This window comes from Stigmatopora argus, chromosome 17 (genome assembly GCF_051989625.1).
Source record: "Stigmatopora argus isolate UIUO_Sarg chromosome 17, RoL_Sarg_1.0, whole genome shotgun sequence".
NCBI lineage: Eukaryota > Metazoa > Chordata > Actinopteri > Syngnathiformes > Syngnathidae > Stigmatopora > Stigmatopora argus.
Genome location: NC_135403.1, coordinates 5682659 through 5708110, shown reverse-complemented (window position 1 = coordinate 5708110; position 25452 = coordinate 5682659). Strand labels below are relative to the sequence as shown.

The following is a 25452-nucleotide window of genomic DNA, read 5'->3' as shown; positions in this document are numbered from 1 at the left end:
ACTCGGACGTTTCGTCGAAAGACGTTTGGTCCCCGGACGTTTGGTCGACCGGACGTCCGGTCGACCAAACGTCCGAGTACCTGGAAAACAGACTGGATAGGGGGTCTCAAGGACCAGACTCGGCCACTCCTGGCATAGGCAAGACGCTTCACCATTTTGGATGAGCGCTGCTTGTTGATCCTTTCCAAGTCTTTCATAATGTTGTATATAGTAGTTGGTCAGGTAACATTTACAGTAACCGCAGAAATAGGCATTGCGATAATGGGTCTATGGTAAATATTGACGGAGCTTATCCCTTAACAATGGTTGCTGCGATGTATAAGTGGTCCATGGTCCTCATTGAGGTGGAGTTAGAAGAAGTTGAATTGAAGTGGCATCGCTTCAGCAGAATAACAGACAAGCTCTGGTGCAAAGATAAAAATTTGATTACTGACTAGTTTACTTTCCTCATCGTTTTTTGTTGTTGGCAGAGATTCAGTCAGTTCATCTTGTGAATGTATTGTTAAAAAGCCATTTTCTGCCAGATGCTCCATCACAAATGAAAAGGGAGCGGCTGGACTTTTTCTTCTGTGTTCCAGTTCATCTCAATGCTCTCGGTGTTTCTGAAAGTTTTGCATAAACAGCTCTACTGTCCTACTTTTTTTAAAATCTACTTTCTCTCTGCATATCAAACTCAAAATGCTAATTGTTTTAAAAAACCTTCAACCCAGAAAGGAACAGGACTTGTGTCTTTTGTAATATAATATGGTCATTAATGCATGTTGAGAGTTAAACAATTTGCTTTTTTAAAAACATTATTTTATTTTATTACTATTATTATTCAACTTAACGATTGAATTCAACGCAATTTTGGTATTCACTTTCAAAAGCTTGAAATTGTATCCCAATCTTGCTAGAACATGTCTTTCTTTACTGCAATGTTTCTGTATTTTGCATAAAATACTGCAGTAAAAAGCTCTGCTGTGCTGGCAGGCTAATCTAATGCCTATAATCTTTTATTACAAAGCCGAAGGTGTCGAATATGTTACCTAAATCTATTGCATCTTTCATCCTTAACGGCACCTTCACAAGGGTCCTGTCAGATGGGCATGGCCTTTGAACGTGAGGTTGATAACAGTCTGTAATATACTTTTACATTGTAGCCTCACGGACATGGCATCTGTGATTTTCAAGACTAATTTTAAATCTGGGCTTTTTCACTTTTCACTTGGCTTGGCAAACTTGAAAATTGGATCATGTGCCCATGTGGCATTTTCCTTTCCGCAATGGTAACAGTGTGGCGGCGTCCTGCTTGTGTGAGTGACAGCGATGGGAATTCAATGTTGATTTTCAGCTTTGCCACTTACATACAGTCATTTATCCATATTTGATGATTCCTTTAATAAGATTAGGGAATATAAATGATTCATCAAGTTTGTCAAAAATAATTTGTGGCCGGGTCAGGGAGGCAGAAGCGTTAGCAGCGAATCTCAGACTTTCCTCCCGAGCCACTTAATCCAGCTCTTGCGGGCCGATCCTGATGTACGTGTTCTCACTAAGTGAGCATACTAACCTGCTCACACGCTCCAAAGACTAGCTATTATGGTCTTACTTAAGCACGGTTACGTGCCTCCACTTGTTGGAAAAAATTTTGATAGCTAGTCTCCAAGTAAAATGGAAAGGAAGTGAAGCAACGTTCTTTTTATTCAAAAAACATATTGCATTAACCTGTAACCCAGTTTAGGCTATAAACATTGATAAGCCAGCTAGACAGTGCACACCGCAGGACAGTGTGGGAATAACGACGGCATTGCATACGACTCTTTACTCCTAACTTTGCAGACTTTTTTTTACATGAAATTTGGTGCAGCTCAGCATTGTGTGTGACTGTCCTAAAAAGATCCCTTGCTTTTCCGAAAATAAAATGGAAGCAAGTGTGTCGATTTTATATATTTTTTCTAAATGCAATATTATTATTCTGAAAAACGTATGGGAGATCGCAATCCCTCAATGGTTGTGCTTGTTTTGCCATTTCTTGTTACAATACGCGTGCCTTAGCCATCTTTTATCCCAGAATTAGGGAATACGACGATACAACATTATTGCTTCTATTTTCTCCTCTCCTATTTAATGTATAACGCTCACCTCTGCAGTATACACATACACAATGGATATGTTGGTCCATGGCACACATTGCTAAGTGCAGTGTGAAAGGGCCATTACCGTAGTGCTGAGGTGTACTGATTCCTAATACACAAAAAAAATGGAACATAACTGGTAGGTTAGAAACATTTGTGTCAGTACCTTAATACAGTGGTACCTCGAGATACGAGCTTAATTCGTTCCGAGACTGAGCTCGTATGTCGATTTACTCGTTACTCAAATGAACGTTTCCCATAGAAATGAACTAAAAACAAATTAATTCGTTCCAACCCTCTGAAAAAACACCAAGAACAGGATATTGGATTGGAAAAACATTTTTATTTGTTCTAATTTGCCATTTATTAACAAAGTAACAAATAACTAGTGGTTTAGTAGTACTAAAATGTGTTTAATAGTACTAAAATTAGACGGATTTCGCAGAAGGGCGAAAGAGTGTGACAAAGAGAGAGGGGAGAAGGGGGGGACTTTTTTCACGGCAACACGGTCGTAACATAACATAAACAAATTTAAATGAACTTGGATTACGATGCAGACACACTCAAAAATAAGTTTAATCTAACCTTACTCTAAACTGAATTCTAATTTTGTTTTAAATTTTGATACCTTTCTTCTCCCGGGTGGGCTCTATTTGCGCCGCCTCCACCCTGACTTTCAGATGCAACCTATCGATGGACTGTTTGTTGTTGTATTCCCTTCAAAATATTCCAAAAATGATGCACACAAATGTCCTCACAATAGGATAACGCACGAACACTTGCAAACGAGAAGTAGTATATACGCCATTCGCACTGGCTAGCGGGAAAAAAAACACCGGAAAAATGCAACGCTCCGTATGCTCGTAGAGATATTACACGAGGGAGTTGCGACCAGAAAGGCAGTGCCCATGATGTTCTTATGAGCAGCCTCTCGCGTCCGCTGTATGCTCGTATATCAAAATTTGTCTCGTATCCCAAGATAAATATTTGCCCGAAATTGTACTCGTATCTCAAATTGCTCGTATGTCGAGGTACCACTGTACATTGTTCTGTTACTACTTAAAATATTTTCAAATAGGTAAAAAGTTTTGCTGCCTTTGTTTCTTCATATAAGAAATAAAATCAGGTCAAGTCATTTATAGAAAACACCAACATTTTTTTTTTTAGAATCTCTAAAAATGATTTTTAAAAATGAAATAAAAAGAAACTGTGTGATTGTATACACTTTCCATCAGATGTGGTCTGCTGGAAGAGCACGGTAGAAAATGGAGTGTGTCAATTGGATTTATTTTTACTATTCATCCAAAACATTGGTCACTGACAGGCACAGTTATGCTCGAGGATGTTTGTATTTATTTTTGTCCCCATGGTGTACGGTTCCCAGATATATTCTTTGAGTAGTGAAAAACAGACACCGCAGATTTTGAGGAATACTAGTTTATATGTAGCATTTAAGGACAAATGTATAGTAGATGTCACTTTTTTATGAGGACAAGGCAGAAATTGTGTGCATCATTTGTATTTCTCTCTCACTTCCCATTATATCTTGTTTTGCAGTCAACAGAAAGCTGAAAAATTATGCGTCAACAACCCTCTGTCGTGTCTAAGACTATTTAACAGTTGAGTGAGAAATGAGTTGAACCACTCTTCAAATATGAATTTTTTATGCAACATCCCATCTGGTTGTTTACTTTAATCAGTGGACATATAATACTGTAATCCCCCAATGTAACTTATTTATGAAGCTTTGTCCAAGTGTATTTTCAAGACATTTAACATTTTTACAACATGATTTTCAACACCAGTTACATTTGCAATGATAGTGCAATGATAGATTACCTCATTGATAAACAAATCTGAACATAAACTGTTCTGTTTATTTGTACTTCCGTTTTCCCCTGCTTCAAATAATCTTCCCAGCCTAATGCTGTACTTTCTGCCGTGCTCGGGTAAAGGTAATTATTCTAAGTGTAGTAGCAAAGGGAGGAAAGTTATTGTTGTATATAGCATCAATTGATCTGATATGAGAAATGTGTCGCGCTTTGGAGATCTTTGTGATTGCTAGATGTGTGCTACATGTTGGCAAACATAAGAGCGTTATTGCCATGAAGGCACTTGATCACATTGTCCCAAGATGGAGACCCTTGGGAGGACTGAGCTCTCATCCAATAGAAACAACGTGTTAATGGAGAGCAGCAGTTGTTGATGAATTTTCTTGGCTGGATGACAGTTGGGGCCATGATGTGTTTCTGCCTCCAAGAAGGCAGAATCACACCAAATTCCAACTATAGAATCTGAGCATCCAATTGTAGGGGGAGAAAACGGTAGTCAAGAATGAGCCCTGCCTGCTTTTTGGTTAGCAATGATGACTCCAAAGTATGATTACAGTTGGGGTTATTCTGGGATGTTATTATATATGTGCATTAATCATTAGTAGGTATATGAGCTTTATTTCAATTTGGGACCGAGCAAGCTCGAGGTCACTCTACATGGCAGCTGGCTCCGAGGATATTTAATTGTTTTTAGGACTATTGACCTGACAGATCACCAAGTTCCGGGCCAAGGACTGTTGATCTGAGTTCGCAATGAAGATCTGTGAAGGACTCTTAAATTGCTTTGACTTGGATTCCGGCTGATGGCGATAATCGAATCAACTTCCGAAAATACTCGCATAATGTTTCAAAATACTGCCGCTTGGCTCACCTTGTATGAAAATTATTATGCTTACTTGTGCAAATTCTTACGCAGGTGTTTTTGGTTTCCGACCTGATATGCAATTGTTGTGGCAGTTGTTTTTTGACCTTAATTGTGTTATTCGGTTATCTTATGCAATTGTTTGAATCAGATAACCTTAAGTGTTTTGATTATGCGCGACTAAATGGACAGAGGAGGATGCCGTTCTTCAGAATATTCCAGTGGCGAGGACGAGCCAGGACTGATTCTCACTTGCAAGATAACGCCAGAGATGTGCCCGATGCCCACCTTGTATTGTTTATATTATATTAAAGTATACCTATTAATAAACCTATCAGTTACTATGTTCTCTCTGGAATTTGTATGTTTGGCTGAGAGTGTAGGGTGAAATTGGAAATACATTTCACCATTGCAGATTCAGATTTCTTTGCTTCTGAAACAGTTCCCATTCATCCCCTTTTTTATTATTATTATTATTTTTATTTTTTTTACACCTCAAGGAATGAATGGAGGGCCTGCTGCCAAAAAAAATGATCACATAAAGTGTTTTCAAAGGCTCAAATAAATTTCGGAACCAGTTTAAAGTTATTCATGTCATTTTAGGAGTTGCTGTCATTGTCATCACATTTGCATTCATATGATATGAATATTTCTTGTATTTCCCATTTTTAAGCTTTACCTGCGTGATGACTCTAGAGACCTGTCCTGTATTGTATGAATGACTGTGCTTGTTATGATGGCAGAATGTATTACCAGGTGAATTACCACTGTCATTTTGTCAAAGTGAAAAAAGTGAAATTTGGAATACCGTCGACAAGGGTACTAGGAAAGGGAGGGATGTGTGCAGCAGCATTACCATGCTATATTATTTACAGGCTTAAATGTAAACACAGTATTTGCTTTATTATGGAAGAATGTCAGATTGAATGTCTCACTCAGTCTTTAAATCGTGTTCCTTTTAGAAAGCAGCAATCACGAGGGAAGTTTTGGCAATGACAACGATGGCAGTATATGTGGCAGTGATTCAGTTTTCTACAAACAGAGTGAAGGTGAGTATACTGTCTTATTGAGATGTCCCATATTTATGAATTTATGCCCTTTCAGAAATAAGGCATGAAGCTTTTATGCTCAATGCACAGTCTGCCTAGCAATATCCATAAAGTAGTAATAACCATTTTAAAGAGACCTCATGAATCCACCACTCCCACCTCAGCTTAAAGACAGACCACTATCAAGTCAGAACAGACCTTATCTGACTCGACACCACATTGTGCATTTTGATCGATAGCCACTGCCTGAATTGTATCAGATATATGCATTAAGTGTTGTAAAGTTAATTAAAAGGGGTACAAATAATCTCATATGTGGAAAATGATTTCCACAGAAGCAGAAAGAGGTATCCAAGTGATATTTAAATTCTTGTAACTCATGCATCAAATGGATATTGGTGGAGCTTACTAAATTGCTCAAAATGAATGATGATTTCCAAAGCAAGACCTCATAACACATTTGTGTGTTCAATCGTCAAACACTCATTGTTTCCCAACCTTTATTGAACTAGTGCACCCATTTAGAATTGCATAGGTTTTACAGCACACCACCCAACAAAATGCGTTTGAATACGAAATATTCATGACTCACAAATTAAATTCAGTGAGAAATATGAGCCTTTTTAATGCAACACAAAACTAATACACATTCTCATGCTCACATTTCAGGTTTCTTGTACCTCCAAATGGCAAATTTAATTGTTGTTCAATGCAGACTATACCAAATTGCCATATTTGCCCATAACTGATCTTAATATAGAAATCGTATTCTTCGTATTTTTCGCCACAGGACACAGTATGGCTGAGACACTCACAGTCGCTTTGCGTGTTGCTGAGGAAGCCATAGAAGAAGCCATTGCCAAGGCAGAGGAGTTCAGCGACAGTTTGGTGAGCCTTGCGTCTTCTCCCTTTTATTCTGTCACTCTTTGATTATCAAAAAAACAATTGTTTGTTCCCACCATTAAAATGATTGCAAGGATCACTGACATAAGTTTAATCACATTTCATTTACACCCATGGGAAACAACATAAGGATGACCTCTATAATAACACAGCATCCAATTGAGGAAAATCAATACTGTTCAGTTAAGTGCCCCTTAATAAGTATACTATTGTAATAATGCTTGTCAATCAGACGCAGACATTTTTTCAAAGCAATGATTTCAACCTACAGTTATTATTAAATTGTACTAGTATTATTAATGAGTGTCTATACTTTTGTGTCCATAGGAGAAGCAGAATGAGGCTCGATATCTGCGCGACCACAAAGAAGAACTCATAGAGGAACTTGCCACAACTATTGTACAAAAGGTATTTTGTGTTCATTTCCTCGTGTTTATTAATGTAATACTCTTTAACGGGTAGAAAAGCAAAAAATGCTTCGCAATTCTATCAAAATGCAAATTTCCTGGGTAGAATGCAGTTATCATGAAATGATATAACGTATTTTACGTACTATAAGTCGTGCTATTTTTCAACGTTTGGTTGGGCCTGCCGCTAGTACGCAAGTGCGACTTATGGGTTTTTTCCTCTGACCACCGACAGCCTGTTATGTTATTTTTTTATTTTAGTTTTTAAGCTATAATTATCTGAAAAAACTTATGTTAACATATGCCTATTTAGCTAGTTATTCTTCATTTCATTACTGATAATTTAACGTATTTTTTGGTTTCTAACAAAATAAAACTGCCCTCCCAAAAAATACGACCGAAACGGCAGTGCGACTCTTAAATTTATTTTTCCTCTTCATTGTCTATTTCATTGATACCCACAGGTGATTTGTCCTAATACTGGGTTTCCCACTACACATTTCTAATAGTGCTTGCACAGTCAACGTATCCTCTCACACTCCAAAAAATTATTTTTTGAAATACTCTCCCTACATGGTGTCCGCTTGGTAAAAGTACTCATATCCAGATAGCAACCCTACTTCAAGGAGGTAGCATGTATATTCAGTCCATTTATTTGTCAGTATTCCCTCTGTTCTTTCTTTCTCTTTGCCCCTACAACATTATTTACTGCGTTCTATGAATAAACAACACAATAAAAATAATAATACAAATACACTAAACTCCCATGTGGCACATTAAAACCGTTCCAGCCTTTAAAGAAACTATTTCTATTATATTTCTATTTCCAAAAAGCTGTACAGGTTAAATCAAGATGACAAAAACATTTTTTTTAAAGCATATTTCAAAAAATGAAAGTGAATAATACATTTGTAATAATTGGATGTGAATTGTTACCAGTTTGCTTTTGTTTCATAATGCTCAATGGGCTTTTTGTCTGTAAATTGCCTTCGCTAGTCTATATCCTTCTACTTATTACCCCTTATTGTTGTTTTTTTCAATGGATTTTGAGACATAACCTTGCTGTATGACAAATGTGCTCCCAATTAGATTAGTACAGTGGTACCTCGACCTACGATCAGCTCTGCCTACGACATGCTCGAGGTACGATGAAAATTTCAATCGAATAATTCGCCCTAGATACGATCAAAATTTCGAGATGCGACCAAGCCAGGTGGCCATGACATGAGAGGCTGTTAATCATTGTAGCGCGCTGTCTTTTTTTGCCACATCTCTTTTGTGTATAACAGATATCTACGAGCACTGAACAATTTATTCAGACGAGTTTCTCCTAGCATCGACCAGGAAACGCACAACGCGCATGCGCGGGCAAAAAGAGGGCTTTCTGGGTAATGAAGTATACTCGTGCACACAGCACCGATAGGCAATGGCACCCTTTCTCAGAATAAAACTTCATTACCCACAATCAATACGTGGGTAGGCTGTTATTCCTTCCTTAGCCTGTTAGCTCCCGTGATCGCTCATCCAAGACTACTTCTCGTTGGCAAGTGGTCGCGCGTTATCCTATTGTTAGGACATTTGTGTGCATCATTTTCGGAATATTTTGGATTGGATTGGATTGGATAACTTTATTCATCCCGTATTCGGGAAATTTCGTTGTCACAGTAGCAAGAGGGTGAGGATGCAGGAATAAGAAAGGCATTTTAGACATAAATAGATAGGTAATAAGTAAGTTAATAAATAAATACATGAATAAATATATAAATAAATAAGCGTGTTGCTTAGCAGATATATACATACATACACATAAATGTACATGCATGCATACGGTAGGTCTTAACACTCAGCCATTTTTTTGTTAAAGAGCCTGACAGCTGATGGGAGGAAGGATCTGCGGAAGCGCTCCTTCCTGCAATGAGGGTGCCGCAGTCTATTGCTAAAGGAGCTTCGGAGGGACTCCACAGACTCATGCAGGGGGTGGGAGGTGCTGTCCATGATGGACATCATCCTGGTCAGCATTCTCCGCTCTCCCACTTCCTCCACAGAGTCCAGAGGACAGCCCAGAAAAGAGCTGGCCCTCCTGACCAGCTTATTCAGCCTGTTCCTGTCCCTCTCCGTGCTCCCGCATCCCCAACAGAGCACTGCATAAAACACTGTAGATGCCACCATTTTTGTGTATACACTGTAGGTGCCACCACATTTTGAAGGGAATACAACAGCAAACAGCCCATCGATAGCGAACGTAAGGGTGGAGGCGTGGCAAACAGCTAACCCGCCCAGAACGAAGGTAAAAAAATAAATAAAACAAAATTAGAATTCAGAAAAGCTTGACATCCGATCTCAGTCCCGGAACGGATTAAGATCATATGTCGAGGTACCACTGTACTTGTAACTTTCTTTAAATTGGCTTTTAAGTTCCTTCATCCATAAAGATTAATGAGCCTCAGAAAAAGTTGCTAGTGCCTCTGAGTTTCACAAATGGGGGATAATGAGCTAATCAGATGTCTTAACTTTTGCCACTTAGGGAAATATCTGGATCATCAATAATTGCTAATACTTTTTGAAAATGGTTCCTGTACATTTTGGAAAATGAGTGATCTAAACCAGCTTTTTGTTTGTTTGTCTGTTATTAACAATTCCTTTCGTCTTCATCCTAAATCATTAAACTTTCCCAATAATATTTTCAGCAACCCTTTTTGTTCATTTAAGCACTTTGTAATTTTTACTAGATCATCCAGAGGCGGAAGCGCTCAGAGATGCAGACAGAATATGACTTTGTCTGGCCTCAGTCTCAGTCCTTGAATCAGACCAGTGATCAAACCTCACCCTTGCACCCTCAAACATCTTCACAAGGATCTTCTGAACCCCTCAAGACATCCTTCACCCTCTCGGTTAGTCAGTGTCTCCACACAAGCATACTAATTACAGTGTTCACAATTTAGAACAATTGCTTAGAGCAAGGGTGTCAGACTCGGGTTGGTTCGCGGGGCGCTTTAACGTCAACTCGATTTCACGTGGGCCGGACCATTTTAGATATAATATTTAGATTTTTTTTTAATAAATTGATTAAAAGCCCTGAATATTCTGTTTTTTATTGATCTAAAACAATGTTTATTTCAGCTTTTTTATATATTTTTAGATTTTACAAAATGATTTTTGAACTAAAAACACAGAAAAAAATTGATTAAAAAATTACAATTATTGTTTTAAAAGGGGGAAAATCAGGAAATTTTATATACATCTGTACTCTTCATTTTAATTTGATCCTAAAACAGAAAGTCGGCACTCATGATTTACTTTCCTGGGCCACACAAAATGATGCGGCGGGCCAGATTTGGCCCCCAGGCCGCCACTTTGACACGTGTGGCTTAGAGGGAGCCAGCGTGCATGTGTACAATGTATCCTCTAGGATTTTTTTCAAAACCTGGGGCAGAAATACATTTAAATAAATACAGTTTAAAGAATTTTATACGTTACTTATATATTCATGCATTCATTTTCCAAACCGCTTTATCCTCACTAGGGTCGCGGGGGCTGCTGGAGCCTTTCCCAGCTGACTTCGGGCCAGAGGCGGGAGATATCCTCAATTGATGTCCAGCCAATCGCAGAGCACAAAGAGAAAGACAACCATTTACACTCACAATCATACCTAGGGGCAATATAGAGTGTCCAATCAGCCTACCATGCATGTCTTTGGAATGTGGGAGGAAACCGGAGTCCCAGAGAAAACCCACGCAGGCCCGGGGAGAACATGCAAACTCCACACAGGTGGACTGACCTGGATTTGAACCTTGGACCCCAGAGCTGTGGGGCTGACGTGCTAACCACTTAAGCCTACCCTGCATGTTTTTGTGATGTGGGAGGAAACCGAAGTTCCCAGAGAAAACCCACGCAACTAAAATAAATGGAGAAAACCCACGCAAGCCCGGGGGAGAACATGCAAAGGTCCGAACTTGTGATCGAACCCTCGATCTCAGAACTGTGGGGCCGATGCGCTGAGCCACTGAAAAACCTTTTCTGTTAATCTCACTTTCTATATTATTTAAATCACAACTACTGATCCGTTAGGACAAAAAATGAAATGAAATAAATAAATAGGCAGCCCACACTTGATTGTAATATTTACTAAATACCTCTGCCAGCAGTGACAGTTGTCAACATCCTGTACTCGAACAAATCATCAAAGCAGGCCTCCCAGAGCCTCCCCGCTTCATCACGCACTGTCACGATCAAAGTCGTGTGCAACGCGCTTGGATTTTTCCTCAGCAGCTCAGCGCACCACAGGACAGCCTCCATTTATCAGCTTCCCTTCAAACATGCTCAATTAGACACGCTTGCATGCAGAGATACGCATTGGGATCCTTGTTTTGTGGTGCATGTTCACAGATATCTCAGCATTGCATCTGTTTCCAGTTGCTGAACCTTTCTAATTATTAGCGATTTACTGACTCGCTTTTAGCTCCATCTACTGCTCAGAATTTTCAGGCTCTTTGATTTTCACCGAGTTTCAAAATGAACTTTCAAGTGGATTTATATGGAATTCCATGAGTGACAAAATTAAAAAAAAATTGAAATGAGCTACCTCAAAGAATGTGATGCTTTTAGTGCTAATTCTAATCATCTTTTATACTTTCCCATTCTAATCTGGCATGTAGTCCTTCATGTACATTTCTACCTGTGTGTTTGTGTGTGTGTGTGTATTTTCAGCGCTCACGCTCAGCCTTCTCCCTCACCAGTGACGACTCTCCTGAAAAACCTCCACAGGACGAGGCTGTGGGTGTGGGAGGCAGCTCTCAAGAGTACTCCTCTCTGAAGAGGGAGGCCAAAGCCACGTCGCTGCCCACCTGGAAGAGTGTTGACCGTCTGGATAATACCAGTAATGGCATTTATTCCTTGTATGCCAGCAGGTTTCTCTGAATTTATTGGAATTTATTCCATGTCCTGAATGCTGGGGATTGTTAAAATACATTTAAGACTTGATTTTTTAGAATCAGAATGTATTTTGTTTTGTTAAGTAAAAGGGATTGCGGTTTTCCATTGGTAAAATGTAAAAATGTTGTCTTGAATTGAATTGAGATGTGAGTGGACGTCATGCATGTTCCAACCACTCTTTAATTTAAATCTTTAATTTTCCGTACTGCTTATCCTCATAAGTGTGGCAAGGGGTGCTGGAGCCTATCCCGGCCAAGTATGGGCAGCAGGTGTATTTTCCCCAAAAATTAATCACTTATTTCTATAGTTTTTCTGGGCATGCGACTTATATGCAGGTGCAACATGTATAACGGTATTATATTTAATTTTCATTGCCACTGAGTTACTGTTGAGATACTTCAAAGAAAATCATGACTTGATTACATTTTCCACAAAATAATTTGGTGCGACTTATATTTTTCTTCTTGAAGTGTGTTTTATACTCAAAAGTAGTCTGTAATTTCAGTATTTCAAAGCATTTCATTTACTCGATTTTCGCAAATCTTTTGTCTAATTGATTCAGGTGCATCCTCAGTCCTCCAAAGTCCCGACGGCAATTGGATAGCTCTCCACAGTTCTCAGCTCTCTCGTCCAAGCCTCCTCACCAAGAGGAAAAGCCTGGTTTTCAGCGTCTTGGAGAAGGAGTCTGGTGTCGTCTCAGCCTACGACGAGATGGGTTCTGATTCCGAGGAGGACGATCAAGGCAGCTGGGGTGCAGCATTACAACAGTTCCGCCGCAAGATGTCCGATGAGACTTATTACACCGACTCGCAGCATGACCCCGAGTGGACGTATACGCAGCACCTGCCCGTGACCTCCCCTTCCTCGGGCCAGTACACTAACACAGAAACCCTCAATTCTGACTCGGAGGCATCATCGGCACGATCCTCGTGTCCTCGGAAACCACCTCAAAACCTGTTGAGGAAGAAAGGACCATCGGAAACTCACCTACACCCGTACCACCAACCACTGTATCACCAACACCTTCACCAAAACCTCTCTCCATATCCGCTTGTCTCAGGGGCACTAGATGTGAATTTTAACCCCAAGGTGGGTATACCTCATGACTTTCAATATTTTACATTTCAGCAAAGCTTATACGGTATAACCAGCAGAAATAACACAACGTATGAACATGACATGATACGAGCACTATGCCTTCCACGACCAAGCTTGTAACGTTAATGTACTCCTATCATAAATGTATTTTCTCCATAAGAAATTCCAGTCACTGCATGCAACACTTCCGATGATCCCCCATTTTAACCCCTAATAAGTCATTCGAGGGATAATTTTTAAAGCTAAATAATCTGAAAAAATTAGTGCAAGCCAGCCCAATTGGGAGATAGAGAGAACGACCAAACCATTCAGGTAGTCAATAATTCATTAACTAAAAAAAATACAAAATTATGAAATGAATACCAAACCCGCTTTGTCAATCAAAACACAGAGACAGAAGACCATTTGCACTCATAATTAATCACTGCCACTGATCTGGAATCGATCCCACGTTTCCCACACTGAACACAGGCCGTTAAACCACTACACGATCAGGTGGTGAGTTTGTTTCAACTCTAACTAACAAAATAAACCTGAATGATCTGCCACTAAATCCTATTTTTTCTAGGTTTTGTCATAAGACACTCCTGCGATTACATTCCCATTGTAGTCTGATGCTGCATGTTACTGCTATAGTACTTAAACGGAAGAAAAGCATTGCATTTGTGAACTAAATTTGTCAAATTTCCTGACTTTCTGGGTCAATAACCCTGGCGAGTTTACAAATGCTGTTGATTGTCTGACTCTGGTCAGACTTAGAATATCCAAAATACTGCCATTTCTTAATAGGTTTCTTTCAAACATTGACAGAAGCTACTAGTGTGAATATACAAGCAAATTTGCATTTTATCTGTAGTCTGTGATAGATTGGCAGGCTCTGCCTACACCCAGCAGAATGCTTTGCAGCACAGGTTCAATGTTTTTTATGAATATATTTGTGTATAGCCATTAAACATGTCTATGCTGATACATAATACTGAAATATCAACCAGCTATTTGTGTTTTTGTGAGTTGTTTTAGTTGCACTTTAGTGCAACTCCTGCCTTTCCTCTCTTTAGTGAATTGAGTCAAATGATCAAATTTCCCAAAAGAAACTTGGTTTAACAGATACTGATTGGTAAACACCATCTCTTCACTTTTGCAGGTGACTGGGGACAGCAGTGAAGCTGAAGAAAGGCAAAACGACCCAGTTAGAAGGTCACGGAGGCGCCGCAAAAGCAAGAGGGATTCATCAAACGAGAGCAGGTCTGAGAGCCAGAACTGCTCACAGTCCATTCAGGTAACACATTGTAGCTGCCTTAGAGATTGGGCCTTAATGGTGAGAAATGTGAGTGTTGAGTCAAAGATGGAGAGAAATGAATTATTTTATCATCGCAATTCCTAGATGGCTTGCCTATGAGACTCTGGAAAAAACACATTGAGGAAGTATAGCATGATCTTCCAGCAGAGCTACGCATTTTTGCCACAAATGTCAGATTAGATTAGATAACTTTATTCATCCCTTATTCGGGAAATTTCAATGTCGCAGTAGCAAGAGGGTGAGAATACAGACACAGGAAAATACATTTTAGACATAAATAAATAGGTAATAAATAAGTTAAAATATATAAATAAATTAATACATAAATAAATAAGTGTGTTGCTGGGAAGTAAAATATATTTATATCTTTTTTTTTATTATATATATATCTTTTTTTAATATACATACATATATAAATATACATATACATACATACGTACATACATACACACATACGTACATACATACACACATACATACATACATACATACATACATACATACATACATACATACATACAAATAAATATACATATATGTTTATATACATACATATATAAATATACATACATATATATAAATATACATTCAGCCATTTCTTTTGTTAAAGAGTACGGTGTTCCTAAACTTTTTCTTTTGAAATAGTTAATATAATAAATGTATACAGCCTGTTAAGCAACAAATACATTGGTTCCAGTCATTTGAGACAAATATTTAGGAGACATTCATTCAGTCATTTTTTTCTACTGCTTATGCTCACAAGGGGCGTGAGGGGCGCGGGAGCCTATCTCAACCAACTATGAGCAGAAGGCGGTGGACACCCTGAATTCATCATAAAGGTTATTGTAAAACGCCCAGCCACAGAGAGGCGAAAAGCACCAATTGTGTGCAGATTGTTCTTAATTTCCTCCTTTTTGTTTGTTGTCATTATTATAATAATTCTAAATGAATATTTAATTAATCCAATTGGCTGGCCACAAATTTCGTGTGTTTGCTGGTCTAGGCTCTAGCTAGCACACCCCACAACCCTTGTGAGGATAAGCGGTTTGTAAAATGAATTAATATTTAATTGATACGTGCTATTTTATGGAATTTGGAACACAAACACTGCCGATAGAGGCCTCTATTTATTTTGTCCGGTAAACTGAATGAGTTAGACACACAGAAGGATGTGGAACAGCCATTAAGTAGTCTATTCTGTTTGTTTTAATTCGAATATTTTCCTTTAGGCAGCTTTTCACTAGTGGTCACTAAATTGGGATTTTTGGGAGGTTAAACTGCAGTAAAATATACAGATTTTAGGGCTAGATGCCCTAATCAATGGCATTGGAACCAAAACACCAAGCAATAGTAATCGGTGTCATCGTTTTTTTAAGAAAGCTGATGGCAACGTTACATGTACAATTTCCGTGTGAGTTTTGATTATCTATTTTTGGATATACTCTTTGACAGGATTTTTTATATTCATTTCATTAGTCTGTAAAAATCAGCGAAAGTGGGACTTAAAGTAATATTTTGTGTGTTAATGTTTTTCCCTTTGCTTTTCTTCTCAATGACATACTCAAGAGGGACTTAAGCGAAGATCAGGCTGTACCTGACGTAGTGCCTATGAGCACAGCAGCACCAGATGCCTTCACATTAGATGCCATCACACCAGATTCACAAGACTTGGATAAAGTTGCCCTGAATTCAGCCGAGCCACGATGCCCCGTTTTACCCCATCCTATTGCTCCGGTGCCCCATTACAACACAGGACCAGTTTCTGACACAGCAGACTTTTTGAAGGAAGAACTGCAGTCCAGGATCAGTAAACTGGTCAGGAGCCGCACCCACAGCAGAGAGAGCAACTCGTCCGTGGAGGAGTGGCCCTCTCACATACAGACTGAGGATGAAAGTGCCAAACCGAAGACGCCGAAAGACACGGACCGAAAGAAGCCCCAGGCAAGCGTCAGATTGAGAGAGAACACGAGTGGACCAGACGGTCAAGTGAATGGTCAAGAGATGACAAGTAGTGAGAGGTTGTTAAAAAGCCCGCCACTAAGCGTAGAAGGCCGAGTGAAGGAGAGAAGGTCAGAGAAGCGGGTCGGGAGTTCGGAGGAGACTGCAGTTGAAAAAGAGCAAAAGCGAGGAGAGCGAAAGAAAAACAAGAGACAACACAGACGAGATTTGGAGAAGGAGATGTCAGACTGGAAGAGTGTGGCCAGCTCACCTGCTGTTACGCCATCTTCCCAGGAGGGGGTGCTGTCTGACAACCAGGTAAAGAGTTGATTGTGAGTCTGATGTCTCGCTTGCTCTCTGTTCCAAGTGTCTTCTTATTTTACACGTGTTTCTTTTCAGTCACTAATGTGATATGACCTTCACAATGGCTCCCTTTAAACACTTTCCCTATTTAGCTTTTTTGTGACTCACTTGTGTGTGCATGTTTTCCAAATGAAACTCAATGACGTGGGGGAGGAGAAGGAGGAGCATGTTTCAGCACAGGAAGAAAAGATTTCAATACGTTTTTATTTTATATACCATACCAGGATTCTATTATCGTCGTGATTGTCAGATATCCATCCGTCGTTTCTTTGACGTCAATCACTCATGCTTACCTGAACTACTATAGTCAGCAATTTTTAATATTTTTTCCGCATTTTACAAGGCTCACAGAACCACGACCTTTTATTTCTTTCAGAAATTCCAAATGAAACTGATGCTTTATGGGAAAATGTGAAAGATTAGCTAGCCCACGTCGCTACGTTTTAAGCCATCGCTGTCAATTTGATGTTATATTACTGCATTTATATGCCAAAATCTTGAAATATTACTACCATGATAAGTTTATCCTTAGGTATTTCCAAAATCACCTTTCAATAAAAGAGGCATCTGAAGTCACATCCTTTAATTCTTGCAAGAAGAGAATAGATCCACCCGCGTGTCCGGTCAAGATCATTCTAATCACTTGATGTCTCTCTCGCTAACTTATTCATAAGATTTTAACACCATGCCCCACAGAAGTCTAAACAGTTTTAGAGTCTCATAAAAATTTATCTCCGTTCTCAAAACAATTGTAGGTCTGTCGAATCTTCCCAAGAGAGTTTTGATGTGAACCATCCTGAGAAGCTGATGCTTCCCAAAATAATCCACATTTCAGTTCTCTTGATGCGAACCACAGTCATTACTTTTGCAAGAGATGTATTAAAATGCCCTTTGTATTAATGTCAATAACTCTAAAATTAAAGCAAAGCGTTCTTCATTGCAAGCACATATATAATGACTAATATTGATACACATTAATAATAATGATAAACCTAACAATGAATATTAAACAAATGCATTTGTGAAATGCATGCCCCACAGTACAAGGTTTGTTTTTCAAATTCCCCACCCGCCATTCTATGTGCATCTTGACTACTCTTTGTATATTTTCCTTTGTGTACTCTATCTTACAAAATAAAAAGGCCAATTCTCGGTGCGTTGTGAGAAGACAGCAAGTGGAAATCTGACATCCATGTCAATAAATACCCTCAATTCTCAGCAAAAAATGGTAAATAATGGTCAAGTAATCTATTGAATTGCCTCTAGGGGATGGCAAGTTTTCAATTTGTAATACTTAAATGCTAGATTTTCATAGTTTACTGAATGCGAGCCCATCTGTGTACCATGAAAACATAAATATCGACTTTCTATAGGATATTTATTATTGATTGTATGTACTGTTTCATAGTACACTTGTTTTTTAATATCCATGGTTGCTAAGAAACATGAAGTACAGTTAGTCACTAAGACTGAAAATGGCATAAAATATGTATATTGGGAAGATGGTCTCCATTATTGTAAATATGTTTTAGAAAGCGTCCTGAAATCCAGGAGCATTTTGTCTAACGTCCTTGTAGGAGCTCTTGATAACATGATATTCTTGTGTGTGTCGCTCAAATAAAACAGAAGTTCTCGGCGGCCTCACTTTGCAGCATCACTACTGAGGTGTTGAAGGTTTTGAACGCCACTGAGGAGCTGATCAGCGAGGCAGGAGGAGACGGCTCCACCCCCTCAGAGTCGCAGTGTGCGTCAACCATCTCAAGCAGCTCTGAGACCCGGAAACTAGACCAGCGACTCACCAAAATGGAGGAAAATGTAAATCCAAAGTGCTTTATCTAACCTCAAATTTGTAAAGGTATTTTTTTTGCACTAGCAGTTTCTCAACGGTTCTCGTTTCTAAGGTTTACCTGGCTGCTGGCGCTGTATATGGCCTCGAAGGGGCACTGGGGGATTTGGAGCAGTGCGCCCGGAATATCAGCAGTGGGACCACTGACACAGAGCTGGCTTTTCTGGAGGACCAGGTGGCTACTGCTGCTGCTCAGGTCCAGCAATCTGAGATGAAGGTAATGGAAGAGAATTGAACTCTGGGGGCAATAGCGTCTTTCTTTCTTGTTCACCACATTTACACCAAAAAGAATTCAAGCTCGGTGGCTGCCGAGGACCAAAACCATGGTGGTTCGATACCTGGCTAGAGAGGACTTCTCTTGGGATAGTCTCTGTACCACGAGGAGACTTTGGTCTGACTGTCATTCAGATTTGTTTCTAGGGCAGGGGTGGGCAAACTTTTTGACTTGCGGGCCAGAATGGATACTAAAATTTGACAGAGGGGCCGGGCCAGGAGCATTTGGGCACGCAATGTAATTTATCAAACCTGGGGATTGAAATGTAAGAAAAAAGACACAATTGAAGGTGAAAATGTATTTTCAAATTTACTTTCAACATTAAGAAATATTATTATTCAATGAAAGAAAGCAGTCTTTAAATTGAGAGTGATGAGCGGCATGTTAATTAAGCTACTGTACTGCAAGTTGCTATTTTTAACACAGTAGAGAAACTCACATTTCAGTGGGAACTGTGTTGTTGTTCTCCAAGTTACACTCCAACAAAGGTCTAGACTAGTGCGTCATCTATCAGGGAAACCAGGGTATTGCAGGGCAAAGGGAAATGAATGAGGTCATTGATTTTTACTTTAATATGGACAACGTCGGCGGGCCGGATTAAAAAGCCTAACGGGCCGTATATGGCCCGCGGGCCGTAGTTTGCCCATGACTGTTCTAGGGAGTGGTGGAGTGCGCAAATCCCTCAGTTTTTCACCGCTTCTATTCATAAATGTATTTAACAGAATTTCATAGGTCCAGCAGAGCCACTGTAGGCCTTGTCAATTTGGGGACTTCACTATTGTGCAGATCTATGTGTGCAGATTGGGGTTGTGTTGGATTTTTTTTAACCATTATCTTCCACTCTTGCTGAAGTGCTTGGCAGTCAAGTCATTGGAAACAGAATTATTACCACCAAATCTGAGGCGGTGGGTTTTCGTCAAACAAGGGTGGAATGCCCATTCAGGGTCGAGGATACTATCCTGCTCCAACAGAAGTATTTCAAGTGCCTGGCGTCTTGTTATTGAAGATAAGGATAATGACAGAAAAATTAGTGCCCTGTTTATAAAGATGTGAATTATGCATTGGGGAGTTAAGATGGTGCTGAGATGAATGTTATCATACTTATAAATGACTCATGTTTTTAAATTCTATCATTTAGAGGGTTTTTTTATAAGTTCATGAAGTATCTTGCATTTTATTTTTCACTTGTAGGTATCCAACATTGAGGCCAGGATATCGGCTCTTAAAACTGCAGGGTTAAATGTGACTGTCTGTAATCATTTCTCCAAGTTCAAGCCAACAGCAAAGGTATATTATGACAAAGCTATACATGCATTACAAAATTTGCACATGCATTATGTGTTGTTAGAAATGATGATGTTTGTTTTACCAACAATGCAGCCACAGACCCTGGACACCTCACGCCATCAGAGGAGGAAGCTGCCAGCCCCTCCACTAAAAGATACCAAATAAAGGTCTGTATTCCAATTTAAATTACCGTATTTTCTGGACTATAAGTCACACCAGCCAAAAAATGCATAATTAAGAAGAAGAAAAAATACAAGTCGCACTGGAGTATAAGTCGCACTTTTGGGGGAAATTTATTTGATAAAATCCAACAGCAAAAACATACATATCATCTTGAAAGGCAATTTAAAATTAAAACAAAATGGAGAACAACAGGCTGAATAAGTGTACGGTATACTAACGTTACATGACTGACATGCCTGGTAATGTCAGTAACGACGTAACATATTAAGAATTATTCAGATAACTCCAGCTTAAAGAACATGCTAACAAGTTCACCAAACTATCAGTTTCACTCCAAATCACTAAATCCAATGAAATCTTCACCTTTGGTGTCACTTTTAAACAAATCCCCCAACTCGGGAGGTAGATAATTTCACACAAGTCACACCAGAGTATAAATCGCATCCAAACTATGAAAAAAAACTGCGATTTATAATCCGAAAAATACGGTACATACCCAGGTTTTATTTAGCTCCTTTTCACGCATGATGTACATGAACTACCTGGGTGCGGGTTAAATAATCCTGCAAATTAAATGTTCCACAAATATGCTTTTCAATTTTCTATTGGGTCATATATTGAAAATAATAATAATCATAATCATAATAATAGTAATAATAATAGTATTAATAGTAATAATAGTAATAATGATAATGATAGTAATAATAATAGCAATAATGATAATAATGATAATAATAATAATGATAATAATAATTATTATCATTATTATTATAATTATAATAATTATAATAATAATAAAGTCACCTCAACATTATTTACTTACCTAAGGTATGAACAACTAATAATTGAAAAAGTATTGATAATTATTTTTCTAAAGAAATAATCCAATTTCATCCTGAAACAATTTTCCATGTAAATAAATCTCTTATGTGACCAGATTTGTTCTTTATTCCAGTTTAAAAATAAATACATAAAAAGATAGTATCATGTTAAAGAAAAAAAAGATCTTCCTTAAAGTGCATTTGTTCATGTGTTTCTTCTGTCAGTGTATGGCAGGGAGAGGCACTTTTGCTTAATATCACACATTTCACTTATTGTGCGAAGACTAAAGCTTGGTTGCTGAATGGAAGTAAAAGTGAATACATCTGCTGGCCAGCGGAGTAATTAGCTGAAAAGCTCCATTAGTTATAAAGCAGCCAAATGGAAACTTACAAAGAGGCCAACAGTGTTATATCAAACAACAAGAAGTCGTCTCCTTTTAAGACCACTGAATGCCCCCCCAACCTCAGAGTTTTTTATAACAGCATCAAACTCAAATGCAGATCTGATTCAGTTTAGACTTTTTTAAAAAGTTGAAAGAAATAAGCAGTGAACATGACATCTTAGACAGCAATCTCTTCACTTTTCTTCAAGCAATTTGTTATTTTTTTGCGACTGTGGGATAATACATAGAATCCTCACAACTGTTATTTTCCTGTGTTGTTAATTATTAACACATTTATACAGTGGTGCCTCGATCTACGAGCTTAATCCGTTCCGGGACTGAGCTTGTATGTCGATTTTTAATTTGTTCCAACCATCTGAAAAAAACACCCAAAACAGGAAATTGGATTGGAAAAACATTTTTATTTGTTCTAATTCGCCATCTATTAACAAAGTAACAAATAACTAGTGATTTAATAGCACTAAAATGTGTTTAGTATTATTAAAATCAGACGGATTTCGCGGAGGGGAGAGTGAGACGGACAGAGGGTGGGGAGTGGGGGGACTTTTTGCACGGCAACGCGCTCGTAACAAAACATAAACAAATTTAAATGGACTTGGATTACGATGCACAAACTCAAAAATATGTTTAATCTAACCTTACACTAAACGTAATTCTATTTTTTTTAAATGTTGATACCTTTCTTCTCCCGGCCGGCTTGGCTCTATTTGCCCCGCCTTCACCCTGACTTTCAGATGCAGCTAAAAGGAACCTATTGAGGGTTGTTTGCTTTTGTGTTCCCTTCAAAACATTCCCAAAATGATGCACACAAATGTCCTCACAATAGGATAAAGAACGATCACTATTAATATTATATATTAAAAATAACTAGTGGTTTAATAGTACTAAAATTAGACGGATTTCGCGGAGGGGAGAGTGAGACGGACAGAGAGAGAGGGAGAGAGGGGGGGACTTTTTGCACGGCAACGCGCTCGTAACATAACATAAACAAATTTAAATGAACTTGGATTACGATGCAGACACTCAAAAATAAATTTAATCTATCTCACCTTACACTAATTCTAATTTTGTTTTCAATTTTGATACCTTTCTTCTCCCGGGTGCTCTCCACCCTGACTTTCAGATGCAACCTATCGTGGGTTGTTTGCTTTTGTATTCCCTTCAAAATATTCCGGAAATGATGCACACAAATGTCTTCACAATAGGATAACGCACGACCACTTGCCAATGAGAGTAGTAGTAGTATATACGCCATTCGCATTGACAAATGGGAGAAAAAAAACACCGTAAAAATGCAACGCTCCGCCCAGTGCTCGTAGAGACACTACACGAGGGAGTTGCTACGGGAAAGACCGTGCCCACGATGTTCTTATGAGCAGCCTCTCGTGTGCGGCCGATTGGTCGCCGGTCTTTTGGTCGCGGTCTTTTGGTCGCCCCGACCGTGACAACGGGCGACCAAAAGACCAACGACCAAAAGACCGGCGACAAAACAAAGTAAAACAACACTGTCTACGCATCAATAAAAGCCAACAATGGCCATGAGCAGTTTCACTGAGCCGACGTGTGAGTGTATAAGAGTTTGTATGTACATGAGTTGTCCCCTTAGGAAGTTACGTCAGTCAGGGTCTTAACAAGTTCTCCAACAAAAAAACAATAAAAGTCCGGGAAATTTGGAGCTTTTCTTTAGCCTAATAATTACTAGGGCATTAAGTATGACTAAATAGTAATTCACAGTTTGTATTTATGGAATTTGAGCAACGATTTAAATGGTAATTATCACTTACCTTCCGGGCGACCAAAAGACCGGCGACCAATCGACTGTGTACCCGTCCGCTGTATGCTTGTATATCAAAATTTGTCTCGTATCTCAATATAAATATTTGCCCAAAATTTTACTCGTATCTCAAATTGCTCGTATGTCGAGGTACCACTGTATGTGTTTAAATCACGTTCTATGCGGGGCTCTTTGTTTATCACTCCATACTAAAATTGTCACATTTCAGATCAGACGGAGCGAGAGTAGTCAGTGAAAGTCTTTTGGCCATTGTGTCATCAAGAAGAGCAGCACAAGTCTCTCAGGGCCACACACCAGAGTCCTGTGGACAAGGGCTCTCCCTGCCCCCTCACCACCCCCCTCATCCAGTGCCTTGACTCAGCTCCACAGCAGAAAGGAGCCTCCACCTGCCCTGTTGAGGCCCACAAATCACTCCTTTCACGCCAATCATAAGATGTATACAGCAAAAATGAGTGGACAGTCTGTGTTTCTGCCTTAAAACTTCTCAAAACAACATGTGTACGTATGATACACACTACATTCATTTATACCATGAATAGGTTATATATACAATGAAGTCATTGACAATTGAGACATTAATCCCTGCGCCAGTGTTTCAACTGTTATGACCCTTTTGTGATTTTGTAAAGGATTGTCCAGTTGCACTTCCACAACTACCAGATGGTACTTCCCATTCAGAGGTATGATTTTCATATGTTCTTTTTTAGACTGCTGGGACGAAGGAATGAACTTGGAGTGACAGCACCTCTTTTTTTTTTGAATGCAACTAAGAGAAAAAGTCTATACCAAAATATTTCAGATGAATTCAACCGTAACTTGATTGGGTAAGCACTATCATGTTAGGGAATCTAACATTGAACCGTGATTGTCTGACATTCAGCTATAGAGTGAACGTGAAACACGAGCCACCCTTTCATTGCTCTCTTTCTTCTCTTTAGCTCTTATTTTTGTCTCACTTTCCAACTTTAGTGGCCTTTCATTTCAGCGACGATCTCTTCCTGTCCAAACTTTTGTCACAAACAAAGCATTCGAATGGGATCGCTTTTTTTTTTTTCCAGTGTCATGAAACCACACTTTTTGTTACAAACAATTTATTTTTGTACTTTCGGAACATTTTGTATGCATATCGCAAATAACAAAGCTTTATTTTCTCCTCAGTGGTTTCTGTGAGACATGACTCAAAGTGCTTTCAGTGTATGTTTGGAATTTAAAAAACTCGGATGACAATGTTTCAAACAGGAGCTTAGGCTGTTACGATTCTTTTCAATGTGAGAATACGGCTTTTCTTTTTTTTATTGTCGGCCCTTTTTGTCCATGAGCGATATTCGAGTGCAGGGTTCATTTCCTGACTGGCTGGTGGGAGCTAAAGAAATGGTGCACTTGCTAACGATTCTTCCTTGCAACCTTTTCATGTGTTTTTGCACATTAATCCTGTTATTTTGTCATGTTGCGATATATAGAAGCATGTTTGTGATGTACAAATGCCATGAAAAGCACAGCTACAGTACAAGGGTCCAATCACCGGTGTCCTGTATTTTTGTAATCATCTCAGAATTTGTGAATATATAGTAAGTATATGTATGGAAAATGGATGTAATATAGAATAGGTGTATATTGCCCAATCATAAATGGCCTATCTTTTAATGTAGTATGACCCTCCTGAGATCACACAGGAATTAATGGAACGTCGTCCCATGTTAATACTAATGACATTACGAAAGTATCACTTTGTTCCCGTTTAAATCCAGTGTGACTGACGAGTTTTAAAGTTTACTGTGCACAGTGCCATATTCACTTTATGTGCTGTTGTTTGTGGCAGTCCATATGACATGTTGGGGAAAAATATTACCAAGCAAAAAAAAACTATAAAATACACTGATGTGTGCCACTTTGCACCTGGAAAAAAAAAGATGTATGATGAATGAAATAAAATTTGCAACTTGAAATGCCCGTGGATGTGTTGTGCGTTGCATCCAAAACTTAAGCCTGATCACTAGTATTGAGTTTGTATTTATTAATCAATATAAACTGTGTTTTTTTA

The 25452-nt window shown here is 38.9% G+C and overlaps 1 protein-coding gene across 5 annotated transcripts in view; it reads left to right on the top strand.

Annotated features, from left to right (window-relative positions):
* The window catches only part of myripb (myosin VIIA and Rab interacting protein b), a 91555-nt gene extending 66194 nt beyond the window's left edge, over positions 1 to 25361 (top strand). For 3 of the 5 annotated variants that reach the window (XM_077624064.1, XM_077624065.1, XM_077624063.1), the window contains 13 exons: positions 5774 to 5860; positions 6651 to 6748; positions 7091 to 7171; positions 9900 to 10061; positions 11878 to 12046; positions 12665 to 13191; positions 14345 to 14479; positions 16067 to 16756; positions 18428 to 18616; positions 18703 to 18864; positions 20113 to 20208; positions 20302 to 20375; positions 23620 to 25361. In XM_077624064.1, coding sequence (XP_077480190.1) covers positions 5774 to 5860; positions 6651 to 6748; positions 7091 to 7171; positions 9900 to 10061; positions 11878 to 12046; positions 12665 to 13191; positions 14345 to 14479; positions 16067 to 16756; positions 18428 to 18616; positions 18703 to 18864; positions 20113 to 20208; positions 20302 to 20373 — 2468 coding nt within the window. In that variant the 3' untranslated portion in view covers positions 20374 to 20375; positions 23620 to 25361. The remainder of the gene's footprint in view (positions 1 to 5773; positions 5861 to 6650; positions 6749 to 7090; positions 7172 to 9899; positions 10062 to 11877; positions 12047 to 12664; positions 13192 to 14344; positions 14480 to 16066; positions 16757 to 18427; positions 18617 to 18702; positions 18865 to 20112; positions 20209 to 20301; positions 20376 to 23619) is intronic. The other 2 variants (XM_077624066.1, XM_077624067.1) reach the window with 2 other exon arrangements.
* Positions 25362 to 25452: the final 91 nt, after the last annotated feature.